The 20,448-nt window shown below is 40.5% G+C and overlaps 1 protein-coding gene across 1 annotated transcript in view; it reads left to right on the top strand.

Annotated features, from left to right (window-relative positions):
* Positions 1-6,038: 6,038 nt before the first annotated feature.
* The window catches only part of LOC149063745 (inactive pancreatic lipase-related protein 1-like), a gene marked incomplete at its 3' end in the record, with an annotated part of 38,842 nt that continues 24,432 nt past the window's right edge, over positions 6,039-20,448 (top strand). The window contains 1 exon segment of the mRNA XM_089255613.1: positions 6,039-6,840. Coding sequence (XP_089111739.1) covers positions 6,759-6,840 — 82 coding nt within the window.

The following is a 20,448-nucleotide window of genomic DNA, read 5'->3' as shown; positions in this document are numbered from 1 at the left end:
AGCAGCAGGGGTCACTAGGGGGTCTTAGAGGCCTGATTTTTCACTGGTCCCTCGATAAAGAATTTACAGTATGAAAAAAACAAAAATTATAAGAAACTTAGGCTGAAGCCTTTTAGTCCCCACAGAGGCTGTGCGACCTGTGCAGCTAGCTACATGGGGCACCTCTCTGGGAAAGGGTGCCAAATCCGAGTTGGAAGGTAAAAGAAAATTTTTGAGCTGAGTCCTCTCTCGGGGGCACCAAAAATAGATACCGCACGGGCAGAGATTCCTTTCTATTTTCTGCCCCTACCCATTTGAACATCAAGGCCAAGGCCACCTTAAGACCATCGTAGACCCGGAGCCACAACTAGAGGTTTGGTCAGCTTTGTCAAGCAAGAAGAGTTGGAAACCATAATCAGTGTTTTTAACTAGGGACGGTTCTTTGGCCGTGCGACCTGCGCGGCTGTATGGGGCACCTTCAGGTGCGGATCCAGGTCGATGTGTCGGGAGAACCGAATTGTGTAAGTTCGTTGGATCGTCCCGTATTTTACGGGACAGCAAAATTTTCCAATATTATTTGGTTCTTAGCTATCGCCCCCACCCCTGGATCCATTCGTAAGCAAATACGGACATCTTCAGCTGCGAATGGAGCAGAGGCAGAAATATTCAGCTGGGAGAAGCTGAGACAGGCATCTTAAACTGCGAAATGAGTGGAGGCAGAAATATTCACCTCCGAAATGAGTGGAGGCAGAGATCTTCAGCTTCGAATGGAGTGAAGGGAAACGGATTCAGGGCGATGTGTCGGAGAAGCGACTTCCTGTGCATTGGATCATCCGTATTTCACGGGACAGACAAATTTCTCCCATATTTATTCGGCTCTTGGGAGGGGCGATCGCTCCCCGTCTTGATCGCACTTGGGCACTGCTCTAAAAGAGTGCGAAATTCGAATTGAAAAAGTGAGGAGCTTTGTCAACAACAAAAAAACGTGGGCAGGGGACTCCAAAAATAGGTTCCGCACAAGTAACAGATATCTTCTCGAGTCACCCCTGATTTTAACGCATATTGGTGCATCAGCCCCTCCACCCTCCAGATGAATTTATAAAAAACCATGGATTCCATATCCTACAGCATGGCTCCTAGGCTGGGATCTCTGGTACGCCTCCAGGCCAAACTTTTCGTGCCCCTCCCCCTCGGTAGTAAGTTTATAATTTGGGAAAATACACAAAAAAAAAAAAAAAAAGATAATTATCGTCCCGTGTCTGCTCCCTTCCAGTTGCGGCCCTCGAGAACAGCGTGTCTTGTGACCCGGGCGTCGGATCCGAGTGGATAGACACCAAAACGCGTCCTTGCCCTGGCTGACTAAGCATCTAGTTGCAGTCCTGCTTATTCTTGTGGGAAGGGCCGCAACTAGTGGGGGTGGGCAAGCGGGGGCACCGGACCAGAGAGGGTACCAAAGGGCGTCAAAATGTGATCTTGCCCGGCTGACCAAGTATCGACCCTGTTGCGACCATGCTTGTGGGAAGGAGCCTATTGGGGGGGGGGGGGGGGGAGTCCACCCAGGGACGTGCCTTCTCGGGGCCCCCGGGGCAGACTTTCTTGGGGCCCTCTTGAAAAGATTTATTATTATGCAAAATAAGTCTATATGTTTTGTAAGCCCCCCCCCCCCCCCCCCCCCCATTTGCTCGAGGCAGGACTCCAGTTGTGCCTGCCCTTTTACGGATCAGGGTGCACCCAGGTGGAAGTGGGGGGGGGGGGGCTCAGAATAATAGTATTTGATGAACTTTTTTTCGGAGCATTTTTCATACAAATTATTAGGTGAGCATTTCCAGCCAGAAGATATTTGGCAATTCAAAAAAAAAGTAAAATTTGACACATGCATGTCTCTATCTTGCATAATTTTGAAAATTGATCTTCTAACAAATTTTTAATCAAGAAAAGTATAGAGAGGGATCAAGCGCTGAATTTGGGGATGTAAAATGCAATAATATTTAACATTGTAATTTCAAAGCCAGAATCAAAACATTGAAACGAAAATTTAAGATGCGTTAAGACGCAAATAATGTGGAAAAAACCCCTTTGTGATTGGAAGGTCCATTTCCTCGATTAACGTATGTAAAAATATATGATGGCTCATATCTCTACTAAATATAGACACAAATGCTGTAAGTAGCATTAGTTTTAAAGATGTTATCAAAGACTTTGAACTAGGAAAAAAGTAGGAGAAAGCTTTTAGAGATAAATAAAGTGCTCAGAAACATCCAGATCAACCTCAGACACAGTCGTGGGACCACAGCAATGAGTCAGGAGGGGGGTGGCTAATTGTTTATTATTTTTGTAGGATTGTCCCGTATTTTACGGGACGGGCCAAGTTTTACCACATTATCCGGATTTTGGGAGGGGTGACTACTCCCCACTCTACTTCTGGATCCACGGCTGGTCTCAGATTAGTTACTTCTGAAATGCAGTTTCATTCAATGTTTTTTTTTTCCATTGATAGATTCAACATTGTGTAAAATATACGTACAATGGGGGGGGGGGGCACAAAAATATCATTCGAGTGCTTCGGGCCTTTAAACATCTTAATCCGGCCCTGCTGCCTAGCAGTGCCGTCTTAAGGCATGGGCCCACCCGGGCACGGCCCGAGGGCCTCAACCGAAGAGGGGCCTCACAAAAATGAGATCTGGTTGAAATTTTCGAGAAGTTATTTGCTAGGCCCTCAGAAAAATCAATTGGCCCGGGGGCCCATGATACTCTTATAAGACGGCCCTGCTGCCTAGTGAATTGTGCCGGAAATGTGAGTATGTGTACGTATGGTCTGATAGTTATCGGAATACCTCTCTTGCAACCGAAATGGTACCTGTGCGCAACAGTCTTAGAGCGTATATAACATTTTACGTGAATTTTTAGCGGTGCGATCTATATTACAAATTCTGAGTGAAGTCTGATGATTTCAATATTTGTACTGTGCGGCGAGACTTTTCAACGGGCAGATCGAACTTGACTTGGTGAGTGGACGGCGTCTCGCGCTGCGTGATTCATGCTGTACGCGGCGCAGAAATCCTACTTCTAGGAAAAAACCCGGCTTGATAGTTCAAAAAAAAAAAAGCTGGATAGGGAAACAGCGATACTGACGTCAAGCTTCGCCCAAACAATATGGCGGATAAGTCCTGGTTTGTCAAGCAACCATATTATGAAGTGACACGTTATCAGGGATGGACAACGGTATGCAAAAAAGAAAAAAAATACGCAGCTCACTAGTGTCTGCGTGTTATGGGGGGGGGGGACTGTCGTAAATACAATGTATAGTTAGTGACGCTTTTAGTAGGAAAACAGAAAACAACCGTATACCAATTTGTGGGAAATCCCTTATTATTCAGTTACTTCCAGAAAGTTTGGAAATTACTGCTCACTGTACAACCGATATCTTTTCGAATTTTCACGACATTCAGCTGGAATTTTCACATAAGTTGCACTACATATCTGGCAATCAAATTATAAAAAGAAGTATAATTTACATTTCCTGCGCATGTGCAATTAAGAATCGTTTACTAAAAATACTCACATCTCATTGGGTAATGATTTTTTACAATTTAAATTTATATACGGAATGTCTCATGTTTTGAGCCATTTTCTTTTTTCTGTAAATTTCAATAGACATTGGCTGAAGACTCCGTATGTTCTAAGCCGAAAGAAACATGAGATGAAAATTGGAATTTTTATAGAAAACATTCATAGATTCGTGAATATTCGCGCTGTTCTCACGAAAATGCACAGAAGTATTGCACAGTGTCAGTACAATATATCTTTTTAAGTTGCAAGTTATTTGCAGCTTTTTCTGAGAGAGAGAGAGAGAGATACAGTGTAGATCAAAAACTTTTTTTTTCCTTATTTAATTTAAATGCGCGTATTTAATTTAAGTCCCCTAAATGCACTCGTAACTAAATTTTCACTAAAAAATTGTGAGTACCAATATAAGGTACTAGTACCTTCCCCCCCCCCCCCCCCACCCACACACACATGTTCTTCCTTAGATGTTGAATTTTGAAATTCATAATATAAACAATATGTTGTGTGAGTTTCTACATTACAAACTAAAACTACTGAAATTTTTTCGGCTGGGCGATGATGAGTCAGAGAATCAGTCAGGACATGTCATTATATATATATACTAGCTATAATACCCGGCGTTGCCCGGGTTTTCTTCAATGAGGCTTTTTTGGATCACGTGATATCTCCCTCTTTCTTTGAGGGACATGCAAACCGTGTCCAAGTTCACCAATATGGCGACTTCCTGCACGATTCATGAAACGAACAAATCTAGATTTAAAGAAACAAAAAAAATAAATGTATATATTTTTCTTTTTTCAAAGGGTGCTAGGTATTCCTCCCCCCCTTTTGAACTTCAAGTTCTCTGCCTGTTTCTGCTTCAAAAAATGCTTAATTAAAGCTGTGGAATTTTTTCGATGTACTTTTTACGGGCCCATAATTAATTTTAAAACAACCTAAACTATATGAATTTATGCAGTTCAATATTAAAAGACAATACGGTGACATTAATTTTCGTGCTTCGAGAAGATGTAAATAAAAAGTTGAAATCAATGTCATTGCATGAATATCCAACTCAAAAGTATAGGTTTGGCTCTAATTACTTTATATTTAATCTCCTGGGCTTCGTATATCTCTAAGCGAACTGAATATTTCAAAAATCTAGAATTCAATAAAATTTTTAAAATTATTGATGAGGCGGAAAACCCCACCAAATTTCCGCATTTCTCCAGTAAAATCGACAATTTTAACACTGATTTCTATGGGGATCATCCTTTGCCTGACCCTCAAAGTGATGCTGATAATGATTATGGCATCTATTCAAAAAGTCTCATTACTGGGAGGATTGAAAAAGTGGCACAAACCATTATAAAGGCATAAACTATTATACATATGGTAACAGGATTAGAGAAGTGACAAACCATTGTAAAGGCATATACACGTCTGAAACGCATTGCTAGGGAACCACGGTAACCAAAGTAAACGTTCCGAAAGTGATTGTTGAGGCCCAAAAACCATTGTTGCCCAACAGTTTTTTGCCCGTTTGGGCATTTGCCCTACTCTGACGAAATTTTAAAGTAGCCTATCGTTCAAGTCGGGTCCCATTTGGTATATATGCAAAATTTGGCGACGATCGATCCAAAATTGTAGATTTGTATAGAGAAAAAAAAAAAAAACACACACACACACACACACACACACAGACAGACAGACAGAAAATCAATTTTATACATATCGCTCGCGAGAATTTGGTAATCCGAAAATTCCTCGAGAGATGGTGTTACTCTTGCAGCCGTAAGATCGCCCGTGATTAGCGGAGCTGCAGCGCCGCGATAGCGAACACAGGCTATGCATTTCCTCACAAACCGCCGGATCGCACTTCTTACGGAAACAATCCAGAACTGGTCACTCACTCGTACAATCATTCACCTACTTATATGGCCACTCATACGGTCACTCGCACACTCGGTCACTCATACGCTCAGGGCAGGCGAAATGCCGGAGACGAAATTCCATTATCCCGCCTGCCGAAGAAAGAGGTAAGGAACCCGAAACGAAAATGAAAATACATTGCATCTTTTCATTCCCCGTTAATGATGTTACAGGCGCACCTTAAAAATAATAAGGCCTAATTAATATTGTTCCTGAAACATCACCTTGTTGTTTCCGGTAACGAGTTTTGCTCAAAGAAGACTCTTCCAAGAGTAAGGAAAAAACAGAAAGAAAGGTAGGCCCTTAAAGAAGAAGAGTAAGTACCACACGCGGGGGTCAAATACTAGTTCACAACTAGTTATTTCTCCGAATTAAAAAAAAAAAAAAGGTTAGCCCCTCCCGAAGCCTTCGATATCACTAATTCGGGTCTTGACCGCATTCGGTCTCGGTTGGTCTTCTTTTACTACTTACTACTACTACGACTAGTTTACAAACACCTCCGAAACATTTTTCTTCAAGGATTCATCCTTCCGAAACAAAAAGAAAATAATAATAATAACTCGCGGTACTAGTATATTATATTAAGCTTTTTCTCTCTTTTTTTTTTGTTTGGAGTGAGAGCAACGTCTCGTAAACGGCTTCTTCCAAAAGAAAAGAAGAACTGGGTCGGTCCAAAAAGGAAGAAGTAACGGTCGACCAGCAAGCGAGCAACAAGAAGTCGATGGTCGGTCGGTCTCTCGGTCGGCCGTTCCCGAAGTGTCTACGAACCGAGTCGAGTGCGGTTATTTGGCTCTCTTGACTCGACTGACGTACGGCATGGGTCCGCGGGTATGCGTTGTTGTAAACAAGAGGCATTTAGACACAAATGCGATTCTTCTTCATCATCATCTCGAGAGAAATTAATTGACCTTGCGCGATGTCCTCTTCCGCATAAGAGGGGAGGAATTCTTCTCTTCTCTTAAACTTCCGAGAAAACACGTCGTAATTTCGAGATCAAACGGCAACAAAAAAAAACAACAACCCCTTCACAGCGCGACGTCATTTGCAAAAAAAAAAACGTGCTGGTGTTGTTTCAGATTTGTTTATTTTATTTTCGCTGCCGTTTAATGTCTAAGCGAGAAGTGAAGAACGGAATATGGTATTTCTTCAGCTTGCTTCGGCCGGTGACGCCGTTGACGGAAAAATGTCTTCTCCTCTCGGACATGGCTATCACCACCACCGCCGCCACTGAAAAGGGATTAGCGTAGATACGCGGTCATTGAAAAGAAAAGAAAAAGACCGAGGACAGTAAACTGAGGACGATGAGCGCAAACTACGGCCGAATCGGCTGCCACCGACGACGGCAACTGGTCGCCGTCGTTGCCATTCTAGTCATTTTACCAGGTAAGCAATTTTGTTCAATTTGTTATCACAGTTACCTCACGAAAGTGAAACCTTTTTCCCATAGAATGCCTGTGAAAAAAAATGAAAAAAAAGACGCTTTATCTCGGTAATCGCATACGAACAGTGTAACCTGCAGATGCTTCATGGTCATCAAGATATAACGCGTTCCATACTGATAGAGAGCGAATTTCCGAACGGAAAAAAAAAGTAACAAATGATTTGACTGCATTGCCAATGAATGACTAAATGCAAAAGCATTATCGAATCGCTAGAACGAAAGCCAAAGATTTCCCATTCCACAGTTCAGAATCAAAACGGCAATTAATATGATTACAGAAGTCTATATATTGACTGCAAAATGTGAAACATTATGCTTGACTCCACGTGCATGAAGTAAAAACATGACACTGCTAAACTTTTCTGAAAGGGTCGTTCGCCTCAGTGAACCAGCCCTACGGATAGGCGGCCTTTTAACCCATATTGTATGCCAAAACTCTATTATTTCACTTTTCCAAAAAAACAAACTCCATAAAAATGATAACATGAATGAAATATGAAAGAAAAACTATTTGGGGGAAAATTTTTATTAAATTAAGATGATTAATTATTAATTATTTATTAAAATTTTTGAAATATTTCTATTGAGTTTGTAACGTTTGTAGCAGTCGGCTCTAAATTTAGGTGCGACAATCAAAACTAAAAATTCCACTGCTTAAATTATACGTCGAAACACGAAATATGTGTGTGTGTGTATATATATATAGCTAATTTATAGCTATTTATTTTATAGTTAACTATATATATGTGATACGGTCAATCCCGCTCATAACATTCCCGCTTACTACGACTAATTTTCATGAATTTTACTTGTTCCCTATATTGAAAATGTTAACTTCTCCGGGATACAACGTTTAAATTTGTTGCGATTCCCGCTTACAACGTTCGGAAAATTCACATCGAATTTTTCTTCCCTTGAAATCGGCACACTTTTTGCCTTTTTTTCATGTAAAGAAACGAAAACGGTGATTATGTGTGTGTGTGATAGCGCTGAAATCTTTTTTCCCCGTTCTCTCATTTAGTGTGCAGACCATAATTACTAGGGATACGTAAATTTCGCAAAAAAAAAAAAAAAAAACACATCATAAGCCCTCGACTAAAATGATTTTTCCGAGGCCCCCTCCCCTTACTTTGCTAGAAATGCTTACTCTCGATAATTTGAACCAGATCTCATTTTCATGAGGTCCCCTCTGAACTTGAGGTTTTCGGGCCGTGCTCGGTCGGACCCATGCATTAAGACGACACTGGTTAGATGCCGTGTGTGAAGTCAATTTATTTTAACTCTTTTCCGCTGATACTAGATCCTTCATTTTCGTGTTTAGTTCTTATTTTTTTTTTAAGGTGTCAATTATAGCTTTTAGAGCTTGGAAACACACGGGAGTAAAAATTCAAATTTTCACATTTATTCGTCAAAGTTGGCAAATTTTGCATTTATCGCATTTATTTCATGAATTTCTCATTTATCGCGGTTATTTCGTAAATACGAAATTTACGTATCCCTAATAATTACCCCTTACTCCAAATACATAAGGTTGATCGAAGTCATGTCTCTGAATAGGGAGACCCCACAACAGATAAGATCTAGAAAAAGTTCTCAGAAGAGGTTAACTTTTTATTCCATTGCGGTCCTATTCAAATTTGCCATACTACTAAATCGATTCCAAAAAATTAATCTTCTCACAGTGGTGTAATGACGACTGCATATAACAAAGGAATGAGAGACGGTCTAGCGCAGTGTTTCTCAACCGCCGGGCCGCGGCCCAGTACTGGGCCGTGACATCATTCATACCGGGCCGCGACTGATCTGCCGTTTCCTTTTCCCACATTCATGTTCCGTTAATCATGTGTTTGACCGGGCCTTCCACTTATAAAAATGAATGAAACCGGGCCGCGGGCTTCCGCGGGATTTATTGATACAAAATTAAGCCGCAACAGCAATTGGACACAGAAAAATGAACAACTTGACATTTTCAGACGCCAGCATCAAGTAGCATTTAAAAGCGGCTTCTTCAGATTAGAAAAATCGGATTTCCAGGATAACCAGTCACCTTCAGTTGCAAAACTTGCAAAAGAAATTAAAGGACTGGAAACTTTTCGATATTTTGTGGAAAGGCAAGAAAATGTGCCACATGTTTGATGTTATCCGGATTTTTACGGCATAAAAAAGCTATGGTCTGCGTAAAACTATGTCTTATAATACACTCTTATAGACATTTCCCGCTTATAACGTTTTTAGTTACGGTTTCTTGAAAAGCGTTATAAGCGGGATCGACTGTAGCTATAATAAATATAGTTATCCCTTTAGGATGTGAAGGTGAACGTATGGATTCACCAACTTAATGCATACAAACTCCTATGGCAAAGCGCACTACTGCTACTGAGTCGGAAGAATACTGATGAAAGGGGGTTTTTGATGGGTTATAACTACCCATTGGAACCCCCCCGGTATCACCAATTATGGTTTTCAGTTAAATTATACGGAAATGTGTTTCATTTAGAAATCACTGTTGAAAATATCTGAGCTTGTCAATGCTAAAAATGAGAAGCTTCCAAGGAGCAGAGGTATCTCCCCAGTACCGGTTAAAAGGTTAAGTAATATGGTATGTACTCACGTATAGCACTTTTAAAGAAATGTCTTGTTTGATGACCGTCTGATTTTGATGTATCTGTGCCGCAACCGATAGACTTTTAAGTCAGTAGTGGTACAGATTTTTTATATCTAAAATCTTCGTCTCGGGATTCCCCCATTGGGCGGGGTGCATGTGTGGTGTAGTAGTAGTAGGTAGGGCCTCCAAAAAATGGCTCCGGGATCCATGATGTTCTTAAGTCAGCCACCTCGTTGGGCCTGTTGTGACGTTGTATTTGTATTACCATTCCCTTCTCCCCGTGACGCCGGGCCACACGAGAGTATATTTCGCACGCGAACGCAAGTTTTGTGACATCACAGTGCCAGCTCCTAATTGGCTGCGCTGTCACAACGCGGAATAAATAAATACACAGAGAGCGCTTCACTTTTTTACCCCCTCCCCCTTCCCCTCTGATTTAGAGCCACCCCTGCCAGAAAGTTTTAGTAAATAAATCTGCCACACATGGGATTCACAGCGCGTTCGATTATTATTCCGTAAGACGCTGAACTCGTAAGAATTCTAAGAGGTGGGATGGTGTCTTGGAGTTTAAGCGGTCAATTGAATAAGGTAGGTCAAGTTTAAGGAGAGGGAGGGGCTTGAGAAAGATAAGGGGTCAACAAGACCCCCATCATATTCAAAAATAAATTGAAAATTTCTAAATTCGATTTTAGATATTTAAGATTAAATTTAGTTTAGGTGAATCTAGCCATGCCAAACCTAGAAGTTTCACTTCTATGGCGCGAGATCTCACGTTGAATTTTTTTCTTGGCATTAGAATGGAACTGTCCAATGTATAATATAATAATAATACATAATATAATTATAGTATAATAATTTAACTGTCTTTGTATATCACAAATTACGACGCATTTTTTAAAATGCAAAATAGGTTTCATAAATCCCTGGAGAATGTGTCTCGGGGGGGGGGGGGGAAAGTTCGTATCTAGTCAACAGGAAGAAACTGATAAAGAATTGAAGGAAAGGGCTGTATTTTTCGCTATGCATTTGCCTTCACTATAGGAAGGCCTTTGCAAAGGCAGCGTCACTCGTATAGCGGCCATTCAAGTATTACGTAAGCAGATTTTCAGCCATTTTTGACCCCCCTCCCCCCCTTGTCAGCAAAAGTCAGCAAAACACTGACCCCCCGCCCCCTCCCGCCTGTCAGCAAAATTTCGTCAGCAGCTTAGAATATTTCATATCTTTAAAAAGGGGTGGTTGATGATGTAAGCAACCTTTAAACCCCCCCCCCCCCGTCATCAAAAGTCAGCAAAAATCCGATACCCCCCTTCCGCCCGATGCTGACGTAATACTTGAATGGCCCCATATGGATCACAGCTAATAGCTACGGACCGATTACGGTGTACGGAAATGTTTGTCAACAAGGGAGGGAGGAGAGAACAACTGCTCTAGCCTCCTACGTAGTCTTGCAGCCTGATAACGATTTGGATGGAGTGGGGTCCCGGCGGGACGGACCCGGTGGTTTGCGAGTTGGGGGATGTTCGCCGGGCCTGGATGTGTGTCAGGAGAGTTCTTCCAGCATGTCCCAGCCGCAAGGTAATCCGCTTATATCCCGCAAGGGACAGAGCGGGGGCCATGTTTGGTGTTATAGCCTGATAACGATGACCTACACACGGGGGGGGGGGCGGGAATCAGTTTGGAGGTCAACCTTTACTTCACACACAGAATGCGCAACTGTCGGCGGGGGGGGGGGGGAAATTGATAACAAAATCCAAAGTCTCGATAACTAAAAATGAATTTTTCCATACTGTAATACTGGCCAGTTCCGTTCTTTGTGAAAGTGATAACAATACCCGAATGATAATAACATTATCCGCGATTCTAATAAGAGGCGCGTCGACTGTATTTGTGTAACTCAAGTTTTTGTTTTCCTACCCTTAAAAAAAAAAACCCACCGCGGGCATTGACCTACGAAATTTACCCGGAAATAATCAAATCTACGTTTATTCATTGTTTTATTTTTTTGCTCAATAATGACTATTTTTCCGCCCTCTTTTAAATGGCCGTACGAATTTCCATTTTAATAATATACTTACCAAACGTCTCGTTCATTTCCGATCCGCGCTCTGATCCGTTCAAGTAAACTTGACCTTGACCGCAGCAGTCAAAAGGCTCCGCACGATTCCATCCTCTGAACGTATAGACGAGACTGTGCCTTTTTCTTTTCCCCCTTGAAATTATCGAGAAAAAACACAGTAATAAATAAATAAAAGCGGTTCACGTTTGAAATATTCTTCGCTCGAAATGAGAGTTGTGCGCAAGAGCCAGTGTGCAAAATACAAGGTGGACGAGATGGTCCTGGTCGCATTTTGATTAACTAATAACGAAATTATCAACTAATTGACAGCGCAAAATTAATGTTTATGACAATATGCGTTACGCATTCAGAGGCGGTTTTGCCACTTGCGCCCTCCCCCTCCCCCCCCCAATTCTAGTCTAATTTTCTGGACTACTCCTTCCTCGAATTCGCCACCCTGTGCAATAACCCGCTTGGCCTTTCCCCCACTCCTGCGAGTACACCCGTGTTTCGAAGTCACTCCCGTGTTCACACGCACTCTGCAAGCGACTCATTAAATCGTTCACGTGTTTTCACACTGTTTTGGTCACTCACGTTCTTGACCACGCTTGCTTTAGGTCAATCTTTTGCTTGCTCACTGACACTGGTTTCTTGCTGGGTCACTCTTTACACGTTTACACATGCTCTAGGTCATTCACAGCTGGCACACGCTCTAGATCACTCTTTTGGTCATCGACATGCTTGTACGACCTCTAGGTGGTCGAGTGGTCATAGTGACGGACTCGCATCGCGGGGATCCGGGTTCGAACCCCACCGGCGCCACAGTGGTGGTCGGCTGAAGTTGGTTTCCTGTGTTTCCCAACTTCAAGGTACGAATGCGAGCCGATCTCCCCGTTAAAAAGTCCCGCCACAGAGAGCAACAGGCCTACAACGTTACAAATATTCAATCATTGCACTTCAGTCACAATTTGAAGTACAGATGGCAGAACTGAAATATCAAGCACAACACTAGCTTCACACTCAGACTGTTAGGTGCATTCACTTTGTTCCAGACTCTGCCACGAAGCTGGGCTGGAAGAGATCCCGGCAACGGGATAATTCCGGTGGCAGAGCCCCTGGCGTTCATTCATTCATTGTACGACCTCTAGGTAACTCTTTTGCTCCCTCACGTGCTTGCAAACTCTCTAAGGTCACTTTTTGGTCACTCACTGACCTACCCTCTAGCTGGTAGAGGGTGGGGCCCATGCCCGCCGCTGTGGTGGTCGAGTGGTTATGATGACGGACACTCGCATCGCGAGGATCCGGGTTTCGAACCCCACCGTCACCGCAGTGGTGGTCGGCTGAAGTTGGTTTCCTGTGGTTCCCAACTCCGAGGCGCTAATGCGAGCCGATCTCCCCATTGAAAAGTCTTGCCACAGAGAGCAACAGGCCTACAACGATAAATTATTCAATCATTACACTTCACTCACAGAAAAACTGGTGGCAGATGGACATAACAAGCATTAGGGGTCATTCAAGTATTACGTAAGCAGATTTTCAGCCATTTTTGACCCCCTCCCCCCCCTTGTCAGCAAAAGTCAGCAAATCACTGACGCCCCCCCCCCCTATCAGGAAAATTTCGTCAGCAGCTTAGAATATTTCATATCTTTAAAAAGGAGTGGTTGATGACGTAAGCAACATTCAAACCCCCCCCCCCCCTTGTCATCTAAAGTCAGCAAAACCGAAACCCCTCCCCCTCGATGCCGACGTAATACTTGAATGACCCCTTACACAGGAACAAACTTCACGTCAGGTTTCATAACACGTACACACATTCCCGCATGTACCAATTCCTTATAGGTTCCGCAGAGGAATATGGACGAGGTGCATGTGTGGTTTAGTAGTAGTAGTAGTGGGGCCCATGCCCTAAGATGGCACTGAGTCTGGATGGGCACGATGATGATGATGATGTCAATACATACAACGTTGCATATGCATTAGATCAGTCGACTCCACCTTTGACGCTGGGTGAAGGCGCTCAACATACAGTTAAATCTCGATAAGAAAAATCTACAGTGGCCATAAAAAAACTTAGGGAGTTATTGTTAGTTCATAACATAGCTATTTACGAATATTGCATTAGTTACACATCAAACTAATGGAGATGAAGAAATTCGAAAAGATAAGTTATCTCCTAATGGATAACTTATTAGGGCTCGGATTTTTCATTAGCACGTCATATTTTGGGCATTTTCGAGCTATTGGCCATATCTTAACACTTTTTTGAGCGATCGAGTTGTATTTTAGGAATTTTCAGGAGATAGATAATATTTTTGGTCATTTTATAACGAAAATTTCAATCTGTAGCCATTTTGTTTCAGCGATTATAGTATGGCACTTACAATAAATTCTCGTCTTTCTTTCCTTTTTCTCTGTTTTTTTTGGGGAAAAAAATTTGAATTTTGAGCAACAACTTCTTTGTTGGATCCTCTTGATATGTTTTTGAAGGGAAACTCCAATCCTATTCGTTCATTCTTGCCGACACTCGAAGTCGTCGCGTTTCAATGCATTTTCATCATACCTAAACACAACATACATTGACTCTGTCGAACGGGGTAAGTACCCATTTGGTACCCCTTCCTCGTAATTTTGAACGAACAAAAATCAAACTTGGCGCACTTCCTTGTCCAGCGAACAGAGCACCATATCGCCTCTCCCTGCCCTCTTGTAGTTGCTGCCCTGAATACAACAGTAGAAATATTCAAGCGTCACACTTCACTATTTGAGACAAAGATGGCAGCACTACTACTTCACCAAACACAAACTCTGGCCATATCGCTATAGTGCAATTTACTGCCATTAGTGAGATGGGTTGGAAGTGAAGGCGCTGTCTATCGGTGGTCGCCTCGAGTTCGTTAGGGAAAATATCTTATCAATATCCTCCTCCCTTGGGTTCGAACCCGGGACCCTGACAACAACCTTCACGATGGTAGACGAGCATCTTACCGCCATGCCACTCGGGCAGATGGCAGCACTATCATCAGTATCGGCACAGAGAGCAACAGGACCACAAAGGCAAAATCTTCAATCATTACGAAAAACTGATGGCAAATGGCAGCACTACACATAACAAGCATTACACAGAAACAAACTTGACGTTAAGTTCAAAACACATACAAGCACATTGCGACATGTACCAATTCATTAGAAATTCCGTAGAGGAATGTGTACGAGGTGCATGTCCGGTTAAGTAGCACCAACTTCACGTTCAACACTAGATATGCACACACAGACGGTTAGGTACATTCAGGTGGCAGTTGGCTATAGAACATAAACACACACTTTTTCGGCACAACTCACATGTGAGAGCGGATAAAATGGCAGTGAATTGCCTAATAACGGTAGACCGGACTTGCGCTCTGTTTAAGGTATCCGACTACGTTGATAACGTCATTTTTACAAGTAATACGCGAATAAAGACTGTAAACGTGTTATACGAAGAATGCTATTTTTGACATTTTACTTGAGTATGTGACATGATTTGTAAAAATTGATTCATTGCATCCTTACGAAATTTTAATGTGATATTTTGCTATACATTGTTGAGGTTATGAACCAAAACCTAAGGTCTATCACATATATTTTTTGAATTACAGCGTTTTATAGACAAAATTTAGGATGAAATTTCAAAAAATTCACACGTACTTAAACATATTTCGGTGTAACTTATGAACATATCATGCAATCCTTTAAATTTTGGTTCATAACCTGCAACATTACTAGCTAAATGCACTGTGAAAATCACGAAGCATTTCATTAAGAAAATTTTTTGCAATCGTGTTTCGAATATCGCATGAATTTTGCCTAAAATTTGACATAAAAACGACTTTTTCATACAAAATGCCATAGGTATACCAAAATTTGTCACTGTCACATCAAAAAATGTTATTACAGTTCACTCCAGTACCATTTTAAAGAAAAGTGACAAGAAAGGTAGTCGGATACCTTAAAAGAAGAAGGATCGATGGATACCCAACGGTATGTTATTTTGTTAAAAATGTGTTAAAATTTTCAGCGCAAAACCTCTTTCATGTGCAGTAACATTGCGATTCGGCTTGAGAATTTTTTTTGTTCTGACGCCAGAGGGAGTTAAGCACTGACTTGAATGGTTATGTAAGTTTTGAATTTGAAATATGGTGAATGTGAACTTTAGGGGCTTTCACCAGAGGGCAGCACTTAAAGTTGAAATTTCAATGGGGGGGGGGTTTAAGACTGCTTTCGAGAGAAAGTGCCTCCTGTGGAAAAGTGTGATTTATTTACATAAAATACTACAATGAAATTCTGGAAAAAATTGATGTGAATTTCCCTCCCCACGCGAAAAGTAATTCGGAAAAAAAATTTCCTATACTTTTCCGATCCACCCCTAATGTACAGCATACGTTATTTTGAATACTACGCAAAGCCGCACTTACGGATATGCAACAGGAACGGTTGCACCGGGCCCCGCACTTACGGTAATAGTAGACAACTTCTATTTTAATTCAGAATTTCCATCAACTTTCATTAATTCTGAATTTTCATCAATTCTGGGATTTATTCTTTCATTAATTCTGTGATTTTTCTTTCATTAATTCTGCGATTTTTCTTTCATTAATTCTGCGATTTTTCTTTCATTAATTCTGTGATTTTTCTTTCATTAATTCTGTGATTTTTCTTTCATTAATTCTGTGATTTTTCTTTCATTAATTCTGAATTTTCATCAATTATGGGATTTTTCTTTCATTAATTCTGAATTTTCATCAATTCTGGGATTTTTCTTTCATTAATTCTGGGATTTTTCTTTCATTAATTCTGTGATTTTTCTTTCATTAATTCTGTGATTTTTCTTTCATTAATTCTGTGATTTTTCTTTCATTAATTCTGTGATTTTTCTTTCATTAATTCTGTGATTTTTCTTTCATTAATTCTGTGATTTTTCTTTCATTAATTCTGTGATTTTTCTTTCATTAATTCTGTGATTTTTCTTTCATTAATTCTGTGATTTTTCTTTCATTAATTCTGAAATGTGAAGATGAATCATATGTCTTGAATCATCTTGGATGAAAAAAGTTTTTAACGAAGTGAATTACAGTCGAATATCGTTTTAACGAAGTGAATTACAGTCGAATACCGTTTTAACGAATACCGTTATAGCGAAAATCTCGTTTTATAACGAACACTTTTCTAATCCCCCAAATAAGCTTACATAGGAACAATGCTAGAGTAACCTGGAATTCCTTTATAACTAAATTTCGTTTTAACGAAGCGATTCCTCCGGTCTCTCGGCGTTCGTTATAACGGGATTCAACTGTATTTCTTCACAAAAAAATATATATTTTTTAAAATTTGAAAAATAAAGTTTCGCTGACATTTATAAATGCAATTTTTTTTTCTTCTTCTTTGAGTATCAGAAATGCACGCAAAAGCATTTTGAAAATTCCAAAAAATGAATGCTCGGGGTCTAAAAGGGGCATTTTTACAAAAAAAAAAAAGTTTAAAAATGAGGGGTCACTCAAGTATTACGTCATCATCGATGGCGGGAGGGGGGGTTTCCGATTTGCTGACTTTTGATGACAAGGGGGGGAGGGGGTGTTTGGATAATGCTTACGTCATCGACCACCCTTTATGAAAATATGAGTTAGGATTCAGGGGGGGGGGGAGGGGGTCAAAAATGGCTAAAAATTTGCTCACGTAATATTTGAACGGTCCCTAAGCAAAGAAAAAAGCATTTACGGCATTTTGCCTTAACTTCCGGGCTCTAGTTATTAGCCACCTTACACACCTAGTATCAATCATGAGAATTAAAAAAAAACCCCATTAGATCCAGGCTATTATGAGTTGAGGGAGAGAAGTAGTTGCCACCACAAATGTTTTTCATTTTCGCGAAATGAAAAGACCCGTTTGCCCTTGTTTGTGTCTCTTCATCGAGATCTCACATTCATGTCTCACCCAGTATATGACTTCTCCATACAACTGACACAGAATTCAAGCACTTATCATTCACATAATCGTAATAAGAGAAATCGGCCTAAAATTGGAAAAACACAAAAATGCTTATCTTCTGAAACGAGCATTATTGCAGGAGCATTTATTTGTCGTGGAAAAAAATGTAAGCCAAGGGAACCAACCAGTCACGTATTCCGCGGACGGAGCGCCCTCGTAAATAACAACTAAAATTAAGAAAGACGGCAGAAAAGGACAACTGCAATAAACATCTCTCGAAGAAGAAAAAACACGTCTCAAGTCAAGCGTTGAATCTTCAAGACATCTCGCAGAAGAAAAAGGGGGGCAATTAGTTTCAGTGATGGGCACGAGATGGCTCTTGTTTTTTTCCCCAATTTTCCCGATGCCATAAATTTATGATTCCATTACTCGGTAGTGCGTGAAATGAGGAGAATTAGTGACTCTCTCTCTCTCTCTCTCTCTGTGCCAGTACGTGAATGAGTACTCGTAGGCTAATAATGAGAAATATTTGTGTGTTCACCGTCAATCATGTAAAAAAAAAATAATATTTACTTGGTAAAGTTAATTATACAATAAAAAATTATGTCCCCCCCCCCCCCCACAAGCTGGTGATGTTTCCGAGAAGAGCTACGGAAAAGACATCGATTGCCCCTTGTCGTTCATCCTAGATGTCTGTCTGGACAGAGAAATATGTCCATGACCCGGGCCCCACTTCCGCGACGAGCCGACGGCTATTACTTGCTTTACGAAATATTTCTTTCAAAATTCACGCTTTGATTAGCTTCCCTGAATAACTGTGTCCAGATTCAATCCTACCGGTCAATGGAATGGTCGCTATAACGTGAAGTCGTTATAACGAGCATCGAATGTATATATATTTTTAATATAATACGTTTCAGAGATCCCTCGAAAAGGAAATTTGAATCTGGTCAACAGACAGAACTGAAGGAAAGCGCTTCTTTTTCGCCTTCACCATAGGGAGGTCTATCTAAATTGCAAAAGCAGTTCTACACGTATATGAATCACAGCGAATACTATGGACTGATTACGACATTACGTAAGGAAACGTTCGTCAATAAGATAAGAGAAGGGTAGCCTCCTACATAGTCTTGCAGCCTGATAACAATAACCCACAAGAAAAAAAAAAGAAGTTTGGTTAAACCTTACCTCCGGAACGCGCCAAAAAAAACTTAGTACGGACAAAAAATTAAAAGCATTATCCGAAGTCCCGATAACTATAAACGAATTTTTTCCCCCATGTTATGATATTAATCCATTACAAAAGTGATAACAACAACCCAAATGATGACATTATTCGTGATTCTAATAAGCGGCATCGACGCAAAACACTATTTCATCGCAGAACATTATCGATCGATCAGCTGAGGGCTCATTGCAGAATAATTCGAAACATTCTGCTCAGCGAGGAATGTACAGTAGGACGGATCGAAAAATCAAAATGTGGATAAAAGAATCGGCGTGGGGAGCAAAAGTTGTCTTTTAAGCATACTACTGTAGCATAAATGCAATTTTCTCTTGCAACTTCAATTAATTTCTTCCGGTGCCCCAAGACACTTAAATATTTGCCAAAAATCGATTTTTATGCAAAATTGAGTAAAAAAAAAATTAGTTAAAGAATCGGTTTTACAGGGAAAATAGTACAGGCAGAGATTAAAAAATCGTTTATTATTAAATGTATAATATTAGTTAGTGTAGAGATGTGAGATGAAAATATTCTCCTGGATGTAAAAATTGGAGAATAATCGAGAATATCAATTTTTCTGTTAAATAATTCAATTTTTTTTTACTAATTTTGTTTATATTGTGAAATATAAATCATTTTTCATTGCGTGAAACTTTTACATCAAAACAATTTTTGGTATAATCACCCCCAATGACAACTTTTTAGTTCGAGAATACAAATACAACGCCACAACAATGAATGAATGAACGCCAGGGTCTCTGCCACCGGACTTATCCCGTTGCCGAGATCTCTTCCAGCCCAGCTTTGTGGCAGAGTCTGGAACAAAGTGAGTGTGTACACCTAACAGTCTGAGCGTGTAGCTAGCGTCGTGTATGATATTTCAGTGCTGCCATCTATACTTCAAATTGTGAGTGAAGTGTAATGATTGAATATTTTTAACGTTGTAGGCCTGTTGCTCTCTGTGGCGAGACTTTTTAACGGGGAGATCGGCTCGCATTCGCGCCTTGAAGTTGGGAACACAACGACGCCACAACAGGCAAAATATACACACTGTAGTCATACACACCAGGGCTCCTGATGCCAAAGTCGGGCTCTGAATGTGTGTCTGAATATTTATTATGACTTTTTTTTCGGAGCAAACAAATACAAATACAACGCCACAACAGGCAAAATGCCCAACGAGGTGGCTGAGAAAAAGATGCCCATAAAAACATGGATTTCATATATTTCAAAAATACAGCAACCCAATTAAAAATGCAATTAACACAAATTATAAACAATATACACACGTGATAAATATCATACAATGCCCATAAAGAATACTTATGGTTGTCTTGTTCTAAGTATGGACAGAGCTTCTCGATTTACCCCAACATGTTTATCGTATTTCTTTTTAGTTCTCAGAATATTCTCCAGGTCATGATGAGAGGTTTCAAAAGTTTGGTTGTATGAACATTTTAGAAACCTTTATATTGAAACCTTAAAAAATTATTTTAAAATTAGATAAATTTTCAGAAATAAGTTCACAACAAAAGCAATTAAATCAAAGTTGATTGATAAAGGAAGCTATTCTTATACAATCCCCTTCATTCTAAGAAGATACAGAACTTTTGTTCTCTTCAATGCACATACACTTAAATTCTGTATCATTCACATTTCTTTAAAAGTTGTGCAATTCAGTCATGTTGGTTTAATTTTCTTGC

This window comes from Pholcus phalangioides, unplaced genomic scaffold (genome assembly GCF_987345545.1).
Source record: "Pholcus phalangioides strain wild (caught in Gottingen) unplaced genomic scaffold, Ppha-v1.0 ptg000043l_1, whole genome shotgun sequence".
NCBI lineage: Eukaryota > Metazoa > Arthropoda > Arachnida > Araneae > Pholcidae > Pholcus > Pholcus phalangioides.
Note: the sequence above shows the minus strand (reverse complement) of the source record. Positions and strands in the feature narration are given on the sequence as shown.